The sequence below is a fragment of the Pelodiscus sinensis genome, chromosome 6 (genome assembly GCF_049634645.1).
Source record: "Pelodiscus sinensis isolate JC-2024 chromosome 6, ASM4963464v1, whole genome shotgun sequence".
NCBI lineage: Eukaryota > Metazoa > Chordata > Testudines > Trionychidae > Pelodiscus > Pelodiscus sinensis.
In genome coordinates, this window is record NC_134716.1 from 7,842,338 (window position 1) to 7,866,740 (window position 24,403).

Here is a 24,403-nt window from a genome sequence, read left to right on the forward strand (position 1 = left end):
TCTCTCCTTTTCCTCCCATTTTTTCTCGCTCCCTTTGAATTGTATTTTCTCTGTTCAGAACAGTTTTCTTCTGCCAGCATTTCTAACAAGGGCTGATGGCTGGGTGACCAAGGATTGCCCGTCCCACGTGTTGAAAGCCTCATTAGATTTGAAGCAGCAGCTGAATGAAACTGACATCTAGAGCAATACTGGATTCCCAGAAGTGAGCGGTGCAGAGGGGAGAAGTCTGGTCCTGTACGAATTCAGGGGCCTTACCCGCTGGGAACAATACTATGGAGTTTCGTAAGGAAAGTCTGCAGATCATGCTCTAAGCCAGGGCTAGAAGCGGGTGCCTTACTCTTCCTGTTTGCCACGCGGATCAGCTGGGGGAAGTTAGAAAAGTCTGGGAGCAGAAGGACGTGGTCTCTGGAGCTCTCTAGCTGCTATTTGCCGCTCAGCACCATTAGCTCTGTCGTCCAAGAAACTCTGCTGGAAACCTTCCCAGCTTGCCCCTGAAGTACCAGCCGGGCCCGAATGTAAGCCATGGCTCTCCTATGTCACTGCGGAGGATGACGTGTGCCAGTCCCGGTGCCTGTGTAGACGCTTCCTCTGGGGGTGTGATCCGGATCCATGCAGGGAGCTGCTGTGTGGGTCAGGAAATGCTCCATGGAGCTAGTCGACTTTCTGGAGCTGTAAATAGCCCTGGGCTGCAAATCACTTGTTGTTTGCCTCCTGCGGGCTGACATACGTGGCCGGGACTCTGCGGGGCCCAGGGACTGCAGGCAGCAGCTGAGCGCTACCGATCCCAGGCAGCGCTGCGGGCCAGGACTTCCCCCGGCGCTGGGGCCGCCCGCTGGCTTTGGGCGAGAGCCTTTCGGTGGGAGTGGAGCGCAGCCAAGCGACGGAGCGGAGCTATCTCCGGGCACCAGCAGCGCCACAACTGGGCGGCCTCGGAGCAAGTCCCCCGCCGCCGGCCAGGGGAGCAGCGGGGGAAGGGGGCAGAGACGAGCTGAAGGAAAGGCTGCAGCCGGGCGCCTCCCCGAGCGCAGCGGCGAGGCTGGGCGCCCCGGGGTGCCCCCCAAAAGCGATGCCCAGGCCGCCTGGCGGGGCTGCCCTCGGTGCCCAGCGCACGGGGCTCCCCGGCCAGCCGCCTGCCCTGCGAGCCCCGGGGGAAGGCGGGTGGGAGTGATCGCTGCGGCTCGCCCACGCGCGGGGAAGGAGGATCCACCTGCCTGGCCCCCCGCGGAGGCTGCCCGGCGGTGAGAGGCGCGCCCGGGCTGGGAGGAGGAGGAGGCTGAGCGGGGAGGGAGGAGGGAGGGGGCTGGTCGCTTCTCCTGGCTCCCCGGCCGCTGGCTTTCAGTGATGTGGAGACTGGGCGTGTGGTGGCTCCTGAGCAGGGTCTGTCTGCTGCTGCTGCCGCCCTGCGCCCTGGTGCTAGCCCGGGTGCCCGGCTCCTCCTCCCACCCGCAGCCCTGCCAGGTCCTCAAGCGGATCGGGCACACGGTGCGGATCGGGGCGGCTCACCTGCAGCCCTGGGCTGCCCCCACCAGCGGCAGCCCGGGCGGGGGCTGGGGGGCGCGCGATGACGCCCCGCTTGGAGCAGGACCGGAGCCCGCAAAGAAGGAAGAAGGGCGACGGGGGAGCAAAGGGGGCCAAAGTGCGCACGAAGCTGCCCAAACTCCCAGGACTCCCGGCTGGCAAGGCGCCGGGCTGCAGAGACAGCGGAGCGGGACCAGCCTGGGCAACAAGGCGCAACCGGGGCCCGTGGACCTTGCTGGCCACGAGAGCGGAGCCCCGGAGCTGGCGCTGGTGCCCAGGGAGGCGCTGCTCCTGGCGGTGGAGAACCTCAACCGGGTGAGCGGGCTGCTGCCCTACAACCTGTCCCTGGAGGTGGTGATGGCCATGGAGGCGGGGCTGGGCGATCTACCTCTCTTGCCTTTCTCTTCCCCCAGCGCCTCCTGGAGCAGCGACCCGCTCTCCTTCCTGCAGAGCCTGTGCCACACCGTGGTGGTGCAGGGAGTCTCCGCGGTCCTGGCCTTCCCGCAGAGCCCCGGGGAGATGCTGGAGCTGGACTTCATCTCCTCGGCTCTGAGCATCCCGGTCCTCAGCATCGTGCGCAGGGAGTTCCCGAGAAACAGCCAGGTGCGGAGCGCAGGGGAGAGGAAGGGGGGCTAGGGGAGTGGCAAGGGGCTGTGTGTGTGCGGGGCGGGGGGGGGGTCCCTTGCGAATCGACACAGCGATGGGGATCTCGCCCTGCCCCACCCAAACCATCTAACGCCCGGTCCCAGCCGGCGGCGGGGTGCGGGAGGCGCCCCCTGCATCGCCGAGCCGGGGGGCGTCAGGAGAGAGCTAGCGCCCGGGCGCTCAGGTTCAGCACCACGGACAGCGGCGCTGGCGAGGAGGGAGCCAGGCAAATTGTATCTCCCGCAGCCTGCCCTGGAAACACCCTGGTGCTCACTTTTTAAAAGGACTATTCCCAGCCGTGTGTGCTTCCGCGGGGGGGTTGCTAGGAAGGGAGGGCCGAAAGTTGCCCGTTTCAGAACATGCATCAGTAGCGTGGACCTCCTCTCTCTCTCTCTCCCACACACACACACACACCCCGCTGTGTATAGATGGAACAGGTGAAGGACCAGCCACCCCTAGATGAAGGTCTAAAAGAACTGGCCTATGAGGGGAGGATGAAAGAATTAGGTTTGGAAAAAGGAAGACTGGAGAGGGGGAAGATGACAGCAGTTTTCAAGCACCTAAAAGGGTGCTACAAAGAGGAGAAAGAAAAATTGTTCTCCTTGGCCTCTGATGAAAGGGCAAGCAGTAATGACCTTCAGTTGCAGCATAGGAGGTTTAGTTTGGACAGTAGGAAAAACTTCCTACCTGTGAGGGTGATTAAACACTGGAATAAATTGTCTAGGGCGATTGCGGAATCTCCATCGCACTGGAGATATTTAAGAGTGGTTTAGATAGGCATCTGTCAGCGAGTGCTTGGCCCTGCCCTGCGGGTAGGAGACCGGACCTGATGATCTCTCAGGTCCCTTCCACTTTTAGTATTCTATGCATCTATGGTTGCCTAAGAGGTTTCTGGCACTAGAGCCTTCCTTCGGGCAAGGCAACAGAATGCCATTTCCATTCAATTTATGCCCAAAGCACATTTTATATTGTTCTGTTCCAAAAAAGGGGGGGAGAGGTGCCCCTCTAAAACAGAGGCAAGAGGCCCCAGAGTTAGTTTGTTATATGTCTCACATTGGCAGGCTTCACTATTTGGATTCCTAATGTCACTACAGAGGGGTAGTAGCAATAAAATGTAATGACAACATGCAGCACACAAGTTCTAAACCCCCCTCTTTTCCATCTCAAGACAAGGAGGGAATTGACAGCTGGATGCCCATATAACAACAGAACTCTAAGGAAGCAGACCTTAACTGAAACAAAAGTGGGTTGGGATGCCGTTCAAGTCAATCTTATTACACCAACAGCCAATATAGGAGAGCAAAGTGTTAAAAAAAAAGACAAGTAGATCAGAGTGAAAAGGGAGAAGCAGCTCCAGAATTGAACTGGTTAATCACAAACACTGGCCTCAGAATTATAAAGGTGGAGGTCATGTCTATTATGCCCAGAGCACTCTGTGATACTGGGGAATTTATCTAACAGGTGGTACCCCATTCACTGCATCAGAAAAAGTCATTTAGACTGCATACACAGAAGTATCCCCCATATCCTCTCTCTCTCTCTCTCATTCATACACACACACACACACACACACACACACACACAGCTATTCTTTGTACAATATCTAATGACTAATGTATGCTGACAAATCTAAACATTGTAATTATCAAGGAAAACTGTTTACTTTGTGAAGTTCACTCCCCAAATAATAATCAACTCAAGTAATCATAATACAAATGTAGCAGTTTACAACAATTGCTGAATTTCCTTCATTTTCACACCAATGCAAATTATACTGAACTTTTGACAGGTCCTTAATTTGGAGGCAGAAGTTCATACCCAATGACACAAAGGAACTGAGATGTGCTTAGCATTCTTTTATGCAACCTTCCAAGGAATGTCGCCATAGCCAGACAGTATGGTTTACCTTCCAACCCCAAGATTTTTGATTGCCATGCACTAACTTTTCCAGGGAGATGAGCCATAGACATATGGTAGAAAACAGGATCACTCTTCCCACTACAAAACTGGGTCAGTGGCTTGGGGACCAAATGGAAATCTCTATTACAGTCTGTGGGGAAGCTGAATATTTTTGTAGCAGTATTCCCTGAATTTTCAGAATGAAATAGTATTTTAATGGTGAACTTCAAATGAAGCATCAGCTGCTCTGTTTGGCCAAGATTTATTAGTAAAATGAAACTTCATAATTCCTTGCAGTGCAGCTAAAGGTCTTCATGGTCAGTTCAGAATGGAGATAACACTCCGAGACCGATAAACCAGGAGGGGTGGGACAAGCAGAATTTATGCCTTTCTGGTTGTTCAGTTGCTTCACATATACACTGATTTTGTGTAGCAACAAGTTTCTCTAGTAGTGGGTCTCAAGGCATGGGACATTTGGGGGCACCACTGGACAGTGGTAATCAGCTGAGTGTGGCTTTGGGCTTCAAAAAGGAAAATAAAAGTTGTTTTAGATGAAATGAAGAATCCCTGATACAATGGCAAATTTGGGCACACAGCAGATGCTGCTGCAGTAAATGGAATTGTGACATTTAAATTTGCAGATCAGAGGCAAAATCAAGCTGACTAAGAAAGGACTTTGTCATGTCAGAGAATACCAAGTGCCAAATGGCATGAGCTTATTGGGTACATGGTATCTCCAGAAATGTCATTTTTTGTGAAGCAGCAATATTTGATTGTTATTTTTAAACTACACCATGAATCCCAGCTCTTCAGTTGATAAAGGATCTCTCAGTACTATACAAAGTTTACAGTATTTCATTTGCTTTCATGATCTCATTTCCCCCCCAGCCCACATAGTTGGAGATAGTGAAAGAGACTGAGAGAAGTGTCTTTAAAAAGGTGGCTTAAAATCTTCCAGCTTCCCATACAAAGGGGTATTCAGCTGATTCTTGCTTTCTTCCAACTCCCGCTGCATTATTCTGTGTTTTTCCTACATGTACAGTACTAGGAAGAAAGGTCCTGATTCTCATTTAAGCTAAGGTCTCTTTATACTGCCAGGGTAGTGTTCAGAGCCTTAAAGTAACCAACAATCAGGCTCTGTCTGGACAGAATTGTTAATCTTTCAGGATCCAAACTCTAAAGGCACAACAGTCATTCTGGTAGTACGACTATTGTTTTGTATCCTTCCTGCATTAGATGAAAGCTGGTTACACAACTGTCTGCCATTAAAAGCAGTAATGTGTATGTAATGTGACATTAAAAGCTGTATTTGCTGTCCTGTGTTAACCAGTTTCAGAACCAAAATCTCCTCATAAGCTCAGGATTAGTCCCATCTCATTTCCCTTCAATACTGTGTGTGTGTTCGCCAGAAAGAGTTTGAGTCTTGTTTTGAGAATGGGCACATTTTCCAATGGGATGTGTGCATGGCCAGCTATTGGACTGGTAGAATATCTATCGTCCACGGTATTGCCAGTCTGTCTGTAACCTTGGTGTCTATAAAGGAAGAGGCATGCAATGGGAAAGTGTCCTTGTTTGTAGAGCGTGTTTTCAGGGATGATTGGACAGCCCTTGCTTAGAGGCTGGGAAACCAATATTGGTGTCAGAAGAAACAAATACTGTTTCCCAAACTACGTTTTCAGTTCATTGGTTGCCTTGTTTAATGCATTGGCTGCCAGTGCAATTTTATATATTATTACAACCTCATCTGACTGGAACTCATCTCTTCCCAGCATGACCTACAGATTATTAGACTCCCTGAGTATATTTGACATTTCAGCTTGGTTTGTGACATGCGGCAGCTTGACTCGCCATATTTGCTGTGTCAACGGGTTTTGTACTAGTAGAAGAATTGGAGGATCAATGGAAAATATTACATTATTTCCTGGATGTGGTCTAGGAGGATATCAGTTCATCCAGATTGAAGAGAACCCTTTTTCTCAGAATCAGCAAGCACTGTGACTAAATTTCTAAACAAACATTTCAAAATGAAGAGTACAAACTTTTCATTTAAAAAATGCCAAAACACACTGCCTTTTTTGAATTTTTTCCCCTCCCAGATTTTATTTGGCTGACAGAAGTCACTCAATTTGACCCAAATTCACTAATAGTTTCATTCACCCCAAACTGCATTCTATTGTCAAATGAACAAGTCACTGATATGCCTAGCTTTAAGTATAAGGTCCTTTCATGATTGCGCATATGGAAATTGGTTGTCCAAAAGGGTCAACTCAGATTCCTGTTTGCCTCTCCCTGTAGGCATATGTGGCTAGCACGTTAATTGTTTGATGGAAAAGACAGAATTATCGATGATGAGGCAGAAGTGTTTAAGAAATATTTCTCTTCTAAATGTGGGGAATAAAAGCAGCTGAGCTAGTAAGAGTAGATGATGAGACCCCATCCTTTGCATTCAAGTAGTATCCTAAGACTTCATTAAATGGCAGTTACTAAAGTCAGATGTTGAGTTAGCATGTTCAGATCATTTGCAGCCACGTATTTTTAAAGAGTTGAGAAGCATGCCGGACTATAAGTGTTGATTTTAAAGACGCCTTGGAACACTGGGAAGAAAGTTAATGTTGTGCCAATATTGTAAAGGGATCAACGGGATGACTCTGGTAATTATAGACCTGCCAGTCTGACATGAATCCTGGGCAAAACAACAGAGTGGGTGCCATCAGGGAACACCACAGCACCTCGTCTCTAAGCCTGCACTACCTTGCTCAGTCCCAATCAAGGAGGTTTATTCTTTCATAACAACACTTAAATAAACAGAAAGCAGTCTTAAGTCAATCCCTGGCTCTAGTCTGCAGGGCCACCCATCCCAGAGATATTTGGCTCTCCAGCTCCCAAGAGCTTCCTTGCTTTCTCCAGCTCTGTTCCCCTCTTAGAGTCACCACAATGGGGTTGCTTCCTTGAGCCTCACAATTCCTTGCTCCATGGACCCACCACAGTAATTAGCCCGACTCCACTCTGGCCTCAGCTGACTCAGCTAGTCTTAGTCCTTCCTCACAGGGTCCCATTCTTTTCCTCCATGTTGCCCCTTGGCCTCTCTTTGTAGCCCAACCCTCTTTTTTGGATTGGGTTCACCTGCTCCAGTCCAGAGGCTCTGGGTTCAGCCTATCCATAGAGACCAGCCACCCTGTGATAGGTGGATATGAGACTTGATTAATAAAGAATTAAAGGAGGTTATCAATGTATGCCCAGCAACACGGGTTTATGGAAAATAGAACCTGTCCATCTAACTTGATATCCCTTTTTTTTGGGTGGGATACAAGTTTGCCTGATACAGGTATTGATGTAATACAGTTAGGTTTCTTTAAGTCATTTGACTTTGAGCTCAACACTGATTGAACAACTACAGTGATTATAAAATTAACATGTTTCGTTGGACCAACATCTGTTGGTGAGCAAGACAAGCTTTCAAGTTTACACAGATCTCTTTGTATAACCTCAAAAGCTTGTCTCTCTCACCAACACAAGTTAGCCCAATAAAAATATTGCTTCACCCACCTCTCTGTAATATCCTGAGACTGACTTGGCTACCACCCCACTAATACAGATCACATTAACATGGTAGATATTACATGGATCAAGTGCTGGTAACTGATAAGTCTCAAAACATAACTTGTAAGTAGGGGAAAATCATCATGCAGATTTAGTGAGGCCCCCCAGGGATTCATTTTTTTCCCTATGCTATTTAACATTTGTATCACTGCCATGGAAGAAAACATAAAATTATCACTGATAAAGTTTGCAGATGACACACAAATTGTGGGAGAGGCCACTGATATAGAGCAAGCTGGATCTCTTGGCAAGCTGGGCTCAACAAAACCATTTCATCTTAGAAAAGAGGAGCCTAAGGGAAGGATCTGATAAAGGTCTGTAAAATCATGATTGGTGTGGAGAAAGTGAATAATAAGGAAAAGTTATTTATTTGTTTCCATAACTTAAGAACTAGAGGTCACCAAATGCAATCATAGGTAGCAGGTTTAAAACAAACAAAATGAAATACTTCTGCACACACAGAACTTCTGCGCTTCTGCACAACCTGTGGAACTCCTTGCCAGAGGACACTGTGAAGGCCAGGACTTTAACAGGGTTCAAGAAAGAGCTAGATAAATTCTTAGAGGATAGGTCCATCAATGGCTATTAGCCAGGATGGGTAGGAATGATGTCCCTAGCCTGTGTTTATCAGAAGCTGGGAATGGGTAACTGTGGTGTATCTCTTAACGATAACTTGTTCTGTTCATTCCTTCTGGAGGCATCTGGCATTGGCCACTGTTGGAAGAAAGGATACTGGGCTAGATGGACCTTTGGTCTGACCTATTATGATCATTCTTATGTTCCTAAGTTCTTATATGCATTTCATTGTGGCTAAATATAGTAAGAAAGAACATTGGTCAAGCTTACACGGGGCAGGAGGGGCTCAGTTCTGGAAAAAAGTTTGGGATTCATGGTGACAGTCCACGGTACAAGAGCTCTCAATGTAGCACATTGGCCAAAAGGGCTAATGTGATCCATGATTTCATGGTGAGTAGGAGTAAAATGGTTATTTTACCTCATATTTTGGTCCCGGTTTGACTGCTGCTGGAACACGTCACCAAGTTCTGGTGTACACAATCCAAGAAAGATGTTGATAAATGTGAGCACTTTCAGAGATGAGCTGCAAAGGCAATTAACAGATTAGAAAATAGGCCTTATAGTAAATGAGCTCCTCGAGCCTATCTATTTAGCGTCACAAAGTGAAGGTCAAGGGGAGACTTGATCACAGTTTAAGCAGCTACATGGAGAACAAATATTTGATAACGGGCACTTCAGTCTAGTACAGAAAGGTACAGCATGATGCAATGTCTGGAAGTTGAAGCTAGGCAGGTTCAGACTGGAAATCAAGCCTAAAGTTTTAACAGTGAGAAGAATTAACCATTGGAACAACTTAGCAAAGGCCACAGTAGATACAATTCTTAAATCAAAACTGCGTGTTTTTCTAAAAGATCTGCTTCAGAAACTCTTATGGGGAAGTTTCTACAGCCTGCATTATGCAAGAGGTCAAACTAAATGATCACATTGGCCTTGGAGTCTATTCCTCTGATTATAGATGTGCACAGTATATTACTGAATGCACACGCTTGTGCAAAATGTGCACATGCATGTTCCAACAGGTTGAAAGATGATGAACTTTTTGATTTGTTCCCTTATCTTTGCTTCATTGACTCTCCCTTGAAATGAATTACCAGCTGTGAAGCATTGAGGGAGATGGTGAGTGGAGACTGTTTCCAGCAGCCTCCTGGAAGGCTTCCATTTGGCATTGCGTGGGAAAGATTTGATCTGCAGCCTGCTAGCTAATTAACTTTTATCTCAAAGGTTTCAGTCACCTGAATTGGAATGGCTGCAGTCAGCAGATGGAGAATTGGGGGGGAACACACGGGTGCACCATCAGACACAGCTAGTGAGTTGTAACCAGGGAAATTACTGTGAGCCTCTGAACATTATTAGAGGAGATAAATCAACTGTCGGGACATTCGGAAGTGGGCATCACTTCCCGTTTCTCACCAGTGCATTTTTATTGCTGTTTCTCTTACCCGCTTTCATCTGTGATGAGAGAGTCTCCAAAGCTGCTTGTACAGCTAGACAAATATTTGGGATGCATTATACAGGGTATGAATATGCTGCACAAGCATATTTTAAATGTTTCACATTTCCCTAAAGGCTGACTCTGCTAGTCTTGACTCATTTAAGGAAGAAAAAGACATCATCATCGCCCATGGCTTTGTATCTTAATACCAACTCAAAAGCAAAATAGATGTTCAAGGGTAAACAAGTATTTTGATTTAAAAGTGGAATCTCATTTATAATATGAAGATAACACTATAGGATGCAGCAATTAATGGCCCGAGGGACCAGCTATCTTTTGCATGCAGACTTTTTTAGACGTGCTATTTAAAATAATTGCATCGCCTCCATTTTAACAGCGTATTTTTCATCTGATTTGGAAAAATCAGTATTATCTTGGCTCAGTTAAATGTTTGCTGATTTTCCAATGGGGATTTTACATCAAAGTATAAATTATTTGATCATTTCTTCTGAGCTTGTAAAGTTTGCTAAGAGTTATTAATTGACAAGTTCACCATAGGAAACCCAGTGTTTAACTTTGCTATATTGAGTAGAGAAGCTTCATTATAATAGGAAAGATAAATATAAACCTTTACTTTGTCAGCTGTGTGTCACCCTCTGTAGAGAGTACGTTTCAGTTATCTTAGATACCATTTATCTTTTTCTTTTTCCGTTCATACTGAGAAGTTAATTTGTACTATGATATTGGAAGGGAAATCAAGGGAAACACAGCTTTGTGTTTCAATTTCTTTATTTTAAATGGCTTACAATAGTGATGATGACATTAAAATGAAGATCTTACGAGTGAACTAATATACCCCATTGACCGTCTAAAGGGCAGCAAAAATAATTAATTCTACACACACAAAAAAACCCATGAAATGTAATGCCAGACTCTTAAAACTGAGAGTGCCATTGTACAGTGGTATAGCTGACAAGCAAGCATACCCTGCAATTTATTGTTCCGTGAGAGGGAAATAATCTGCTTTGCTCTGGGAAAGTTTTTAAACTAAACTCTATTTTCCACGCTATTGGACAACTCACACATGACATGCATTATATGGCTGCGATTGTTAAGGAAAAAAACTTGCCCTCAGTCCACGCGTGCAATTCCCACTAATGTCAGTGGGAAGCTGGTGCCATAAAGGATAGTTAGGCTACGGTCCCAAGATGCATTTCCTCCTATTTTGTGAAACTAATGATGTCATCACCAGTGCAGATAAACATTCAGAAGCTGTTCTGAGTTATCTTCCCACCATATGGAGGAATGGAACATGCAGTCCTTACTCAGGCAAAACTCCCACGGACATAACAAAGTGGCCTATTTCAGCTTTCTAGCACTTTTATTTAAAGCTTCTGGTGCTAGCAGCACTAGCGGGGGCAAGGGATATTGACCTAGGAAGGCCTACCTAACGTGTCCACTACACTAGCCACATATGGCTATTTGGTGGGTTGAGTGTGGCTAGTTGGCTATAGCAATAGCCACTATATTATTTACATTTTCAGAATAATATGGCTAATTCACTATAGCAGCAGCCACAATAGTGACTACCGCTTCAGAACTGGTTGGACTCCATGGTCATAGAGTATATCAATTTCCATCATTTGTCTTAATAACGAAGGCGAGATGAAGGCCATTGCTGGCTGAGTAATACATGCCAAATAACCACAGCTGGCTTCCAAATCTATTCGCGGCGAAAAGGCCAGCATTTAAATACGATCATTTCAGCCGTCTCCTTAGTTCTTAAAACTTAAGCCATTTACATACTTAAAAATCAAAATGCAGCCTTTATATTAGTTCCACAGAGATTTACGAGAGGGGGGAAAAAACCCTCCTCTTAAATATCCAGTTCATTCAGTGCTCTGATATGAAACGTAGCGGTATACTAGTCCAACAAAGAGCCTTTCATGCTTTACAATGGTCTCTGGCATCCTCTGATTAAAGACCTTGCAGGGGCAGCAACCATAGCGGAGCCAAAACTGTCATTTATTCAATCATCTCTGGGACCGCTTTTTACCGGGATGAATTATTTGCTTGGTATTGGGTACTTACACGCCTGCTAAAGTCATTAGTGTTGTGCTTTCATCCAATTATGCCCATAAGATCTCTTTAGTGAATGTAATCCTTCACACAATATTTATTACATTCTCGCCAGACTGCGTTTTATTCCGTGTTATCTTTCATCGTACAAATATTAAATCTTTCAGTATGAGCTGCTAATGGGAAAGGATTCACTCCCCAAATACAGATTTATAGGGCATTAAAAGCAAGCCTGGGAATCATTGGGAACCCTGAAGTTGTACAATCGCTACCTTATGTTTCCTGCGGATTTTATTTTGTTATTCTTCCGTCCCCTTCTTTTGTTTGTCACCCACACTCATTCCAGCTTGTTACAGTCCATACTGTAAAGTCTCCAATGTAGGACAGTCTTTATCTTTGTGTTTATACAGTGGCTGGTACAATGGATCACAGTTCTCAAAGGCCACTAGGAGCTACCGTAATGTTTATAGAATAATAATCACCAAAGACCAGATTTTCAAAAGGGCTTAGCGCCCATGACTGAGGTCAACTTTTCAAAAAAGCTTTCAGGTACTAAAATAAGCTAGATTTGGCTACAAGTGAGACAGAATGTCATGTCCTCTTGCAAAGTACCAACAATGCATAAGTCATGAAGTTGTAGTTTTTTGAAAGTGAGGTGTCATTGGGGGGGGGGGGGCTTTACAACTTATGACATTTTTCTTACCAGAAGAACAAAGCGCACATTAAAGTATGTGGCATGAGCAATGCAAAGTCACAAAAAAAGATATGTGGATTGTTAAAGAAATGGACAGAGTTGCCCAAATCGTGTTATTCTTATGATCCTTTCCGGCAGCATGTTAAGAGCAAGCAAAGAATTCACAATGAATAACTTACCCCGTATTTGTAGCTACTTTTTCTGCTTGCAAAACATTGGAAATAATTTAACTATTTAGCTTTTTTGGAATGACCATAAACAGTTCTCGGCAAGAATACCCCACCGCCCCAATCTATATCCCACTGCCTACCACAGGAGGCTTTCCATTTACATCAATGAGTTTTACACTGGACTCTATTTGAGATGTGTTGATTATTTGGCTGGTCAAATAAGTCTGATCATATAGTCTGTTCTCTGATTGGATGAATGCAAGGACTATGGGAATACACTCATTAAAAGCTTGGTTTTCTGAACACATGCACACTGTATTTTGACGTTCGCTTTCTTTGGACATCTGTCTTTGTAAAACTCAATTGCCAAAATGTTTATGGAAAGCAAACATAAACAGGTACCAGAACAGTTGAAGTGAATCCATTTAAGCACTCCAGAATAAATATTTGATGTTTGGTTTTTGATGTGTTTGCCAAAGTAAATCAATATTTTTGAAAATGTAAACCTTTTTAAGTAGATTACTTCCTGTGCTTACAGATGTTAGTGCAAATAAATAATAGTAGCAATGTTTTGATATAGTCTTCAAACATAGGTTTAATTTTTAAGTATCCTTTACCATTTTCTCTAAAGTAAAAAAATTTGAATGTAGTTTCTCTTTAACAAATAACTAACACTATAACACTACCTTTTTGTTCAGCCATACATCTTAATTCTAATCCTATTATTATCTTAATTAAATCCAAATAAAGTGGTTATAAATATCTTTTGCAGATTGCAGCGATATCACTTAGTCCTTAAATATTTTATTTGAGGTGATATTTAGAGAACTAAGAACTTGAGTAAAGTTGCTAAAGGGAGTAGAAATGAAAATGCAAAGGGGTAAAGGATACTTTTCAGGACTTGAAGCAGAAACTTTGGGCCAACAAATGCTGTAGAGCTAAAAGTATTGAGAAAGGAGCAGGCCAACAATGGAGATGAAGGATAGTCTAGTGATTAGAGTGTCAGCCTGACTGTTGGGACTCTTGCAGTCAACTCCTTACTCTGCCACAGACTTTCTCTACAACCTTAGGCAAACACTTTAATCCCTCTTAGCCTCAGTTCCCAAAAGGTAAAATGCAGATAACAACACTGCCCTACTTACTAGGAGGGGGGGAAATCTGTTAGTATAAGGTGCTCAACAATATTCCTTCTAATTTGTTTCCATCCAAGTGCAGAATAATTTTATAGGCACAGAGGCAGGTGTGGAATGTGCACCACTGATAGAAACACATGTTACTAGTTGTGGGCACCTGTATGTGCTCTGCTAATCAGCTGAGTGGCACCTGAATCTCTCCTCGGTAACAGACCAAGTGCACAGCTCATAGGGAACACAGGAACTCAGATTCTATATTACTGGGGCTATTTAAATCCTGAAGGCAGGAAGATCATCATTTAAAGGCAACAGTTTCATTTTTTAAAGTCTGCTGCAGAAACAGGAAGATTAGTCACTGAAATCGGAATAAGCGACTAGGCATTTGGGTGCCTCATTTTGGGGAACTAAGCTGAAACTCCCAAAAAGTCCTGATTTTCAGAGAGCAGGCGCTCAGCAGTTTTTGAAAACGAGACCCTTTCTGGGAGTCTATGGTTGAGCTCATACTTGAAAATGTAAACCCATGAGTTTGTATGTGCATCTTCCCACCTAGCACCTAATCCCAACTAACTCCTTTGCATGCAACTCATCTACTCCAATAAATGTTTTATTGTTTATTACTATGACTACTACCTATTTCCATTTAACGCTTTTCCTTAGAAGATCTCAAAGTCACTTCACAATCTTTCACATGTTTATCCTCACAAAACCACTACAGGCAGGGAGGCATTATTAAATATTGTACGCGGTGGAAGAAGCTGTAATGAGTAAAATCCTTCCTTAAGCCAACCTGCCTGGCCTAGTGTAGTCCAGGGGTTGGTATCCCAGTTTTGCCCACTGTCAGTGGTAGTAGATCAAACCGTTCTGTTTATTAGTAGCAATGGTTTTGAGGGCATTAAACAGGGCATTTATAGAAAACTTAAATTTTCCCTTCAAGCCAGCTGGTGAAGTAATAATGCATGCAGCTGATGAAGTAGTGAAAGTCTTTAATACGTCTACACTGCACACATATTTCAAAATATTTATTCCAAAATAGCTTATTTCAAAATAGCATGTCTACACTAGGGAAGCCTGTCTTGAACTAATTTTGAGGCTTCCCCTGCAGTGTAGAAGTGCTCTCTCAACTTAGAGCTCCAGAAGGAATAACTTAGAATGGCTCTGGTGGGGGGCTACCTCACAATAGCAGAAGTGGAGTGTCTACATGCGCCTTATTTCAAAATAGCTATTTTGGAAGAGGTGTTATTCTTCATAGAATGAGGTTTATAGAAGTCAGAATAAAATGTCTTTTATTTCAAAATTATTTCAAAATAATGGAATTGCTGTGTAGATGCTCACGTAGTTATTTCGGAATGATGGCCATTATTCCAAAATAACTTTGCAGTGTATACACACCCTAAGGCACCACATGACTCCACATTGTTTTTGCTGAAACAGACTAACACGACTACCCTTCTGAAATGAATCCATAAACAGTTACTGCAAGCCAGTGCTGCAGACTCATTTTTCTTCCATCATCCAAGATGGAATGCGAGATCTAACGTCCTTTACTGGACAACAGAGGCATGAGTATGCCGAGGATCAAAACTGAAATTGGGAAAAAGGCCCCGGGAAACATATTTTAGTTTGTCTTTTGTGCTGCAGTTTCCTGAAGCAGGAATTTATCCGATAGAGGCAAACAGTAACTCGTCTCGTAGGCTCCTATCAAATTCATGGATGTCAATGCCCTACAATCCCTTTCTTTTAGGTTGTCAGGGAGAAGGTGGTGCCTCTATGCACCACTTACAGCTGGTCAAACAGTTACAAAACTGGCCAAAAGAAATTTTGGTGCATATTGGTTCCTAAAATGGGTTCCCCATGATTCACGGCATCATTGAGATTATCCTTCACTTGTGAGGATTTAGCCATGATTCTGAACAAAAATGTTTGTGAGGCCAGATACTTCCATAGATTTTGCTACAGACCCATTAAAATGCATCCCAGAATTTTGTTTTTATTATTTGTTATTCTCCCTTAAAAAAGAATTCAGGCCATCAAGGAGAAAAACACAGCAACAGGTGACTTACATGGCCAGTCAGAACAGAATAATCCTGAGGAGTTAATGAAAAACTGTTTGCAAACAATCCGACAGCTGACAATTATTTGTCAGGAGTACTTAGGGAATATTTGTCAAAAATGAATACATTTGCATAAATCAGGAGAGGGTAAATCAGCAGGTGTCCAACTTATTTGGTCATTTACACCAGTGCAAAAAGTGGGAATAAATTATTGCCATTCGTGTGGGATTGTGTTTAAACCCACTCACGTTTATATTAACGACTGCAGGGCTACAGTGATGTATAGGTGGGGAGATCCCCTGTCAGTGGCCTCCCAGTCCTCTTCCTCCCCCCTCCCCCCCCCCCCACATACTCTTCTCTATTGCTGGTTGCTACGGCTGGCCCTGTTGCACCCAACTCTGGACTCTCTACTGCTGGGCTCCAGCACCAACCCCCGCCCCCTCCTGCCAGTCTGGACAGGGCTCCCCCAAGCTGGAGTCCTTGCTGTACCACCAGACCCACTGCCATGCTCCTGGCCTTGCCACCTCCCTATCCCTGGGCTCTGTGGTCCAGCAACATCTGTGGTCCTGCCCGACCAGGGATGTTGCCGGACCAGAGCGTCCCGGATTACAACCTGTATTACAAACAGCATTAGAAGTAGCCTTTTAGTTATCTATACCACAAACCTTGGGCTACACTTTGATTTATGCCCCCCCTCACACAATCCTCTTCTATCTCATCGCAGAATATATTACAGTCAGGAAGACTGATTTCAGAAGTCACCACATTCGTGCTGCAACAAAAGCCAGTTGAAAGAATAAGACCCTATTATGCTTTTCTATGCAAACAGCTCCTTTACATTCGTCAGAAATAATCCATACTGCACTCACTACTGAGTCTGGGCAATACTGTACGCAATGAGCCAGAATGTCTCATGGTTTAGACTGGAAATGGGCAATTAAGAGACCTGGGTTTGGTTTCTCATTCTACCAGGCTTGTGTGAGCTAGGACATGCTGCTTTACCTTGCTCTGACGCCACTGCCTCTCCAACTGCAAAATGAAGAGAATATTTACCCCGCTTTGTTAATTAAGGTTTGTGCATTCTTAGAACAAAAACTATCCCTTGCAATTATCCCCATTTTACAGATGGAGAACTGAGGCACTGAGAGGCTAGGTGACTTACTTCCACAGGAATCCATTGGCAGAGCAGGGATGTGAATCGAAACCCCAGATATTAGATTAATCTCTAATCCCGGGACCAGCCTTCCTTTTTCATACGTATGTGCACACTCCTAGAACATATGTGGACAGTCCTAGAACATCATCATTACAATGCCGCTGATCATCGCCTTTGGCATGTACGCGTTGGAGACGGTGCCCGTGCAACACAGTTAGGCAGGGGCAGATGATCATTTTGCAGGGCCCCGGGCAACATAATTTCGAGGGGCCCCCCTTTGCCACGGTGCATGCGCAGTGACGCCATGGCGCATGTGCGGTGGTGCCATGGCGCATGCGTGGGGCTTTTGAAACGCAGGGCCCGGGGCAGCCGCCCCATTCGCCCTGCCCTATATCCGCCCCTGAAGTTTGTGCCACAGTCATGGCAAAAGGCCTGGAGCCCTATCTCCCACTGACCACAGGGTCATGCCCTGATTGCATGTCTGACCTTCCAGAAACCCAAAGCAAGCTTCAAACATTTGCTAAACGTTGATTAACATACAGACATTCAAGTGTCCTGATATCGCATCTTCTCCCATGGCTGTAATACAGTGAATTCATTTGGGCCTATCTACGAAAAACTTGGGAATGGTGGATTAAAAATTAAAGTGAATACAGTCATTCCTCATTTAACACGTGCCCGCTTAACACGTTTTCGAGATAGCACGATTTTTTTTGGGAACGTTTTTTGAATTACACGACCGGCCCTGGAATAACACGATTTCCTCAGCCAGTCCATTGCCAGCGACTGAGCGAGACTTCTCCTGCCTCCCTGCAAAGCAGCGGAGGGTTCACCGCTCACCGCGCCGTTCCCCAGCAACCCCCCCTCACCAGTCGCAGTGCAGGTCCCGGCAGACCCATCACAGGGGCATACTCCCAACCCAATCCCCCTCCCCTCTCCTTCCCTTCCCTTCCCCAGAGCCAAACACTTCCCCTCCCTGCTATAACCCAGTCTCCTTTCTCTCCCAACCTTATGTCCCGGTCCCAACAGACACCACCGCTTGAAACGCAACCCCCACCTTTTCCATTATTTTCAATAGGCAAATTGACCCCACATAACACGTTTTCACTTAACACCATCATTTTCTGAAACATCTATAATGTTAAATGAGGAATTACTGTACAAGTTACCAGCCTACACTGAAATATTTTAAAAGGCAGATTCTCAATTATCTTATTTATAGTTAGAAATCCCAGGCCACACAGCTAGCGAATGCATCATGCCATCCCTCTAGCCAGATGCCTTATTTCACAAAGAGCTCTGAAAGACTGGAGGTAATTATTTTCCACCCTGAAGTAATTCATTGAATCCTGAACAACACACCCTGCAGCCTTTCCTCACGCAGCCAATCCAGAAAGTAGCCCCCTGGAAGCCGATGGGATTATTTACAGCAACAAGAAATGCTCAGCCGAGTAAAAGTTGTGGGCGTTGGGACTGGGAAGATTAAGTAAGAAATAGGATTCGATTTTAATAAATCTGCTGTCAAAATAAGTTTGGGGCTCGCTGAAATGAAAGAATCTGAAGAGTGTAAAACAGGACATTAAAGAGATATCAAGGAATTGAGTACAGGTGCATGGCAAGATGAGGGCTGGAAATTAGGAAAGGAGAGAGGAGCTTTGAAGCAAGTACAGAGTGCCCTCTAATGGCCCATCCAAATGAAACATCAGTGCTAGAGTTAACACAATTAGCTCAGTGTTTGACTTATTAAAAGCATCAGAGCCCCAGTACAGCTCAGGGGGTGGGGGTTGCAGAACGTGTATTTGTGCAAGACAAGCAAAGGCTCCTCTTTGGCACATCATTTCTGCTACTATGTTCTGGTTTCAAGGAGGGAGGCAAACAACGCTCTCTGACTTCGCCAAGTGTCACAACAGCCCCTGGGGGTAACAGTGAACGAAGGGGTGACATTCTGCCGCTGTGCGTGAGTTTCAGCGACAGCCAGGGAGTAGCTCCATACTCATTCTGTGTCCTGGGGCAGAGAATTCCTTTTCTTCGTGGCACACCCCCATCCTTTACTCCAGGCACAGGTGGGTTTTCAAGATAGGTGCTTGTTTTGCCCCCTTAACGACTCAAATTTGGATACACGCTTTGGATTTAGAAAAGATGCAAAAGCGGTTTAGGAAGGAGACGCTGCTGGATTAACCTCTGGGGTTTTTCTAGGGACAGACATTTGAGCCATTCATTTCTAAAAAACCATGACACGTGGCTTTCAAAGATGTTCAAAGCACTGGACTTTCCTCCTCCAGCCAACTGTAACTCGTTTCTAATTTCTCTCCCTTCCAATTCAGAGGCAGGCAAAATACGGCCCATGTGCCAGATCCGTCTCACCAAACTTTGGGATCTGGCCTAAGGATGTTAAGTAACAGTTAAACTAGTTGATGGAAGTCCCGCTGACTCTGGGCTGCATGTGGCAGGCCAGCTTTGAAATGCACAAGAGTCCCCACTAGGGACTTTGAAATTCCATGCAAAGCTGCGGTCAGTAGAACTCGGGCTCTGTGCAACATTTCAGCGGAACCCGAAATCAGCTGCTGACTCCGCCGCCTCGGCATTTCAAAGTGGCAGCACTGCACAGCTAATCCCCAGCTCAGCTGTGTGGATCTGCCGCTTTGAAGTACCCCCCTTTTCTCCCCCACTTTGCTGCCTCTATCTGATAGAGGCAGCAAGGGGGGTGGGAATCAACTAGTCGACTGACTATCCAATAAGCATTTGCTTATCCGATAGTCAACTAGTTGACCAGTTCTTATCCTTAATTTGGCCTGACTCGATGCTGTGAGCTGCCAATGTCCTGAAGCCTAACAGGATCCAGGAAACTGGCCACTGGGAGCTGCCTGGGCTGTGCTTGTGGGGGTGTGCAGCACACAGAGACCACGCCCAAAAGGGGTGTGTCACACACACATGCAGACTCTGGCCCCAGTAACTGACTGCTTTGAGTGGTCTGCAGGGCACAGCAGGTAGGTAGCTTGCCCGAAGGTCCAGCTGGGCTGCTGGCCAGGAACCACCTGCAAGAAGCACCTCCTGGCCAGAGCCTGCACCTAGCACCCTTCTCCCTCCCACTCCACAACTCCTTCCACCAACACAAACTCTGCATCCCCACCCCTGCTCACAACACCCTCCAAGACCTTGCATCCCAACCCACTGCCCTCATTCACAATTCCCTCTCTCATGATACCTGGATGGTACTTGGTCCTGCTGTGAAAGCAGGGGACTGGACTTGATGACCTTTCAAGCTCTCGTCCAGTTCTCTGAGATCGGATAATATATGGAGATTTACCGAGCACCCTCCCAAACCCCAGGCCCTCTCCTGCATCCCATCCCCTACCCAAAGCTCCCTCTTGTATCTATCTTCCATCCCAGACCCTGCACCCTCTCCATTAATACCATAGAACAGTGCAGCCCTTGACCACTTTCCAAATTTTTGGAGTGACTCCCACCCTCATCAAAAAAATGTGTGCCCACCATGGTTTAATTAAATCTGTTTGGTCTCAAATCAAAACCTCTAGCTGGGATTTTAATTATTATTCCTGGTTCTAGGACATTGCCATCTATACAAACATAGTGTTAACCTCATCCTCGTGATTTAAATGTATAACCTCCAAAAGATCAACTACTAGCTTCAACTGCCCTGCACTCATTTCATCTGAGAGCTAACAGACTTTGTGAGCTTCATCGTTTTTTGTAATTTAGTTTCTTTTTGGAGTTCATATACAATGAAATTCAGGCAAAAATGAAAAACATCTGAAGGTAAAACTCATCCAATGCTGTGCCATATGAATGCAAAATACCACCACCCTAATATTTCAGCACAGGGCACTTACTTTCCACGCACGAGAATCACTATGTACAGGGGAGATTTAAAACACTCTGTAACAATAAATCTACTATTTGTTAACTGTAGTGGCACAGATTGGGGAAGAATAGGTATCATGTCTCCCAGTATCTTTATGAAATTTCCTTCTGTCATTGAGCTTTAAAAGCCTTTCCTGAACAAAGAACACCTTGACATTTTGCAAGAAACATTATTTACCATCATCTTTAAGTGGCTGTGTGGGTAATAATGGATCGGACTTTCCAAAAAGGGCCGATTGTTCATATTTTGGCAGGTTGTTTGACCTTGTGTGATACTTTACATATTCAGATTAGTTTGCTGCATGTGTGTGTGTAGAAATGCTAAGCAATCCTTAGGCAACACAACAGTCTGGTGCAAAGAGAAATCATTTTCAACATGAATTCAGACTAGCCCTAAATTAGTCTGAAATGAGATTGTTGGGCTATTTTCTTTTAATAGATGGTAGATATCTTGTTAAGATCTGTTCACATGTGCTGCTTGGCCAGTTGCCAAACTGCTTTTGATGTAAGGACCACAGGAACATTAGCTAGTCTAAATTACCTTCTTTCAGGAGCTTTAAAATCACCCTTAATAAATATTTCAGCCATTCATTTTGAGATCTTGATTGGTCCACATGCTAAATTATGTTCTTAGCCACATGAACGTATATCACCTAAATGGTCCAAGAGAGGCTATTTTCCCCACTTCCTAGGTGGTAGCTACCCTAGCATGTAGCCTCTCTCAGTGATCCCTCTTCTGAACCCCAGAGAACCAAAAAAGAATAATATTTGCTGTACGTCATTTACACCTAGTGAGCAATAGAACGTCCAGATCTGTACTTTTAATTACTCTAATGTAGTTTGAAGATAAACACGACTTAAGTGCTTTGCTGGAGTGGGGCCTTCATGCTATTTTAATGGGAGTTGGAAAAGGCCCCAGCATCAAAGGGACTCTATGTCCAAACTGGAAATTGGATTGGGCCCTGAAGCAAAATTAGCTCAGACCCCAAGCCCCACCTGCCCAGCAGAGAGAAGAATTTGTACAGGCGTCTTGCTGGCAGGTGGAAGGATGTACAAAGAGTAACACTGAGGATCCTACCCAAAACGCCATTCTAAGACTGGTGGAAGCTGGTACAGTCCCTTCCCCTTTTGAAGGGAGATTTAGGTTGGACATTAGGAAAAACTTCTTAGAACAGAGAGTCTAGATTGGCACTTTTTGTGGAAAAGTGTCCGTGCCAATCTAGACGCACTTTTCCGCAAAAGGCCCCGATCGCCATTTTTGCGGAAAACAAAACTAATTTGTCTACACTGGCCCTTTTGCGCAAAAGTTTTGCGCAAAAGGACTTTTGCCCGAAAGGGGGCAGCATAGTATTTCAGCAAGAACACTGACAATCTTACATGAGATCGTCAGTGCTTTTGCGGAAATTCAAAGCAGCCAGTGTAGACAGCTGGAAAGTTTTCCCTGAAAAGCGGCTGATTTTCCGGAAAAACTGGCCAGTCTAAACACAGCACTTAGGTGTCAGGATGGCTAAGCATTGGAATAAATTGCCTTGGGAGGTTGTGGAATCTCCATCACTGGAGATATTTAAGATCAGGCTGGATAGACATCTATCAGGAGTGACCAAGTGGGGCTTGATCCTGCCATGAGGGCAGGGGACTGGACTTGATGACCTCCCGAGGTCCCTTCCAGTTCTAGTGTTCTATGGTTCTGAGACCTGCTTCCAAACCCCTCCTCTCAGGGGAATGCCTGAAGGAAACTAGAGGATGAACTTTGCAAACATTCCAGATGTATAAAAATCTCGGCCAGAGGGTTCTGCCTCCCTTTTGCACACAGATTTGCGTAGATACCAAAACCATGCACGTTCCCTGCTGCTAGAGTGGACTGGAGAAAGGCAATGCTGTTTTGTGGAGGATTTTGATATTTAAAAGTTTCTAAGTCAGAGTGAAGAGGAAGGAAGCCCAATGGGCTGCCCTGGGACCCTAGAAACTGCTGAGAAGCCACAAGCCTGGAAGCCCAGGCTCCTCAGCCACTCCCCAGATGGGCCACCTAGGAGCCTTGTGAGCGAGCTGGCAGGAAGCCAGAGAGGTTCTGGGTTCCACTGGAACTTTGCCAAAATCAAATCATCGCCGCAAAATGTTTTACTTTCAGCAAATTGGTACATCCCAGTCAACAACTGTTTTGCCAGAATTTGACTGACTAGCTCGACTTCCTACATTAATAAAAGGGACATTTCAAAACCCAATAGGTCCTGCTAATGAAAAGAATGACTTTTGGCCATGTAGCCCTGTGGGCATTAACATGCAGATAACATGGCAGATAACATGGCTTTAATGTCATAAAATTCAGCTCCAGAATACAAAGTTTCTCAAGTCATGGCACCAACTGTCTTCCCTGGCTCACAGCTGGTTACCAGGCAGACCCCCCCCCCCAAAAAAAAAATACCGGACACACTTGATCGTGGGTGGGGGGGAGGAAGGGACCGGCCGGGAGGGGGTGGGGCTGGCCGGGAGGAAGGAGGGCGGGAGGCAGGGCTGGTGGGGGGAGGGGGGTCAGGGGCCACAGGGCTGGCCAGAAGGAAGGGGGGCAGGAAGCAGAGCTGGGGGGGTGCAGCCACTGGCCACATCCGGAGTCCAACAGGCTGCGCCCCCGGCAGGGACTCCCTCTAGTTGCTAGTTGAAGCCAGGCAGGGGTAGGGGGAGGTGCTGGGAGCCACTCCCCCCGCCCGGCTTCTGCACTCAATCAGAAGCTCCCAGCTGGGAGGTGGGGCCGCGATTGGCGCTGGGAGCCTCTGGTCGTGTGCAGAAGCCGGGTGGGGGGAGTGGCTGGGAGTCCAGGCAACTGGCCCCACCCCTCCCAGTGCCAATAGCAGCCCCACCTCCCAGTCGCTCCCCTGCCCCAGCCAGGCTTCCGTCCGGCGCCTAGCCGGGAATTCAGAAAATACCGGACATTGCACTTGTATTTCTGAATTTTTCTACCGGACAGAGGGCGCAAATACCAGACTGTCCGGTAGAAAACTGAACACCTGGAAACCCTACCAGCTGCCATTTTGGAGTCATTCCTGAGGTCAGAGTGCGCTTTGAAAGTTAGGAGGTTGATTCCCCTACCACCTCTTCCCTGATATGCAATGTCCACAGATGTCAATTTATAAAAATATTCACCTGAACAAATGCATATTTGAGCCTTGCCCCAACCCCAGAAAATCCAAAGAGAATAGTTGCTGTGCATCACTTACTTTTACACCTACTTAGCAAAAGAGCTTTTGCATGTGTACTTTTAATTATGCTAATGAAACTGTAATAATAGAACATAAAATGCCTCTGCCACAATGCCTAGCCAGGGCTGCAGATTTGGTGGAACAGATAAAGGGCCAGATCCCTACATGGCGTAAGTCAGCCTTACTCTGTGGAACTCACTGGAGAAGGGATGGTGTGTATCAGCTGAGAATCTGGCCTAGAAGAAAACTGAAATGAAAACTCAGCAAATGTTACCAAGACTGATTTTAATGACATGCAAATAGGGTTTCATTTGTTAAATGAACCAACAGTTCTTATCTCAAGGAGCAGGGCAATGAATGCAAGACAATAAAAC

At 45.5% G+C, this 24,403-nt stretch overlaps 1 protein-coding gene across 1 annotated transcript in view; it reads left to right on the plus strand.

Annotated features, from left to right (window-relative positions):
• The first annotated feature begins 263 nt into the window (after positions 1-263).
• The window catches only part of GRIN3A (glutamate ionotropic receptor NMDA type subunit 3A), an 89,856-nt gene continuing 65,716 nt past the window's right edge, over positions 264-24,403 (plus strand). Inside the window, exon 1 of the mRNA XM_075931378.1 lies at positions 264-2,121. Coding sequence (XP_075787493.1) covers positions 1,342-2,121 — 780 coding nt within the window. The 5' untranslated portion in view covers positions 264-1,341. The remainder of the gene's footprint in view (positions 2,122-24,403) is intronic.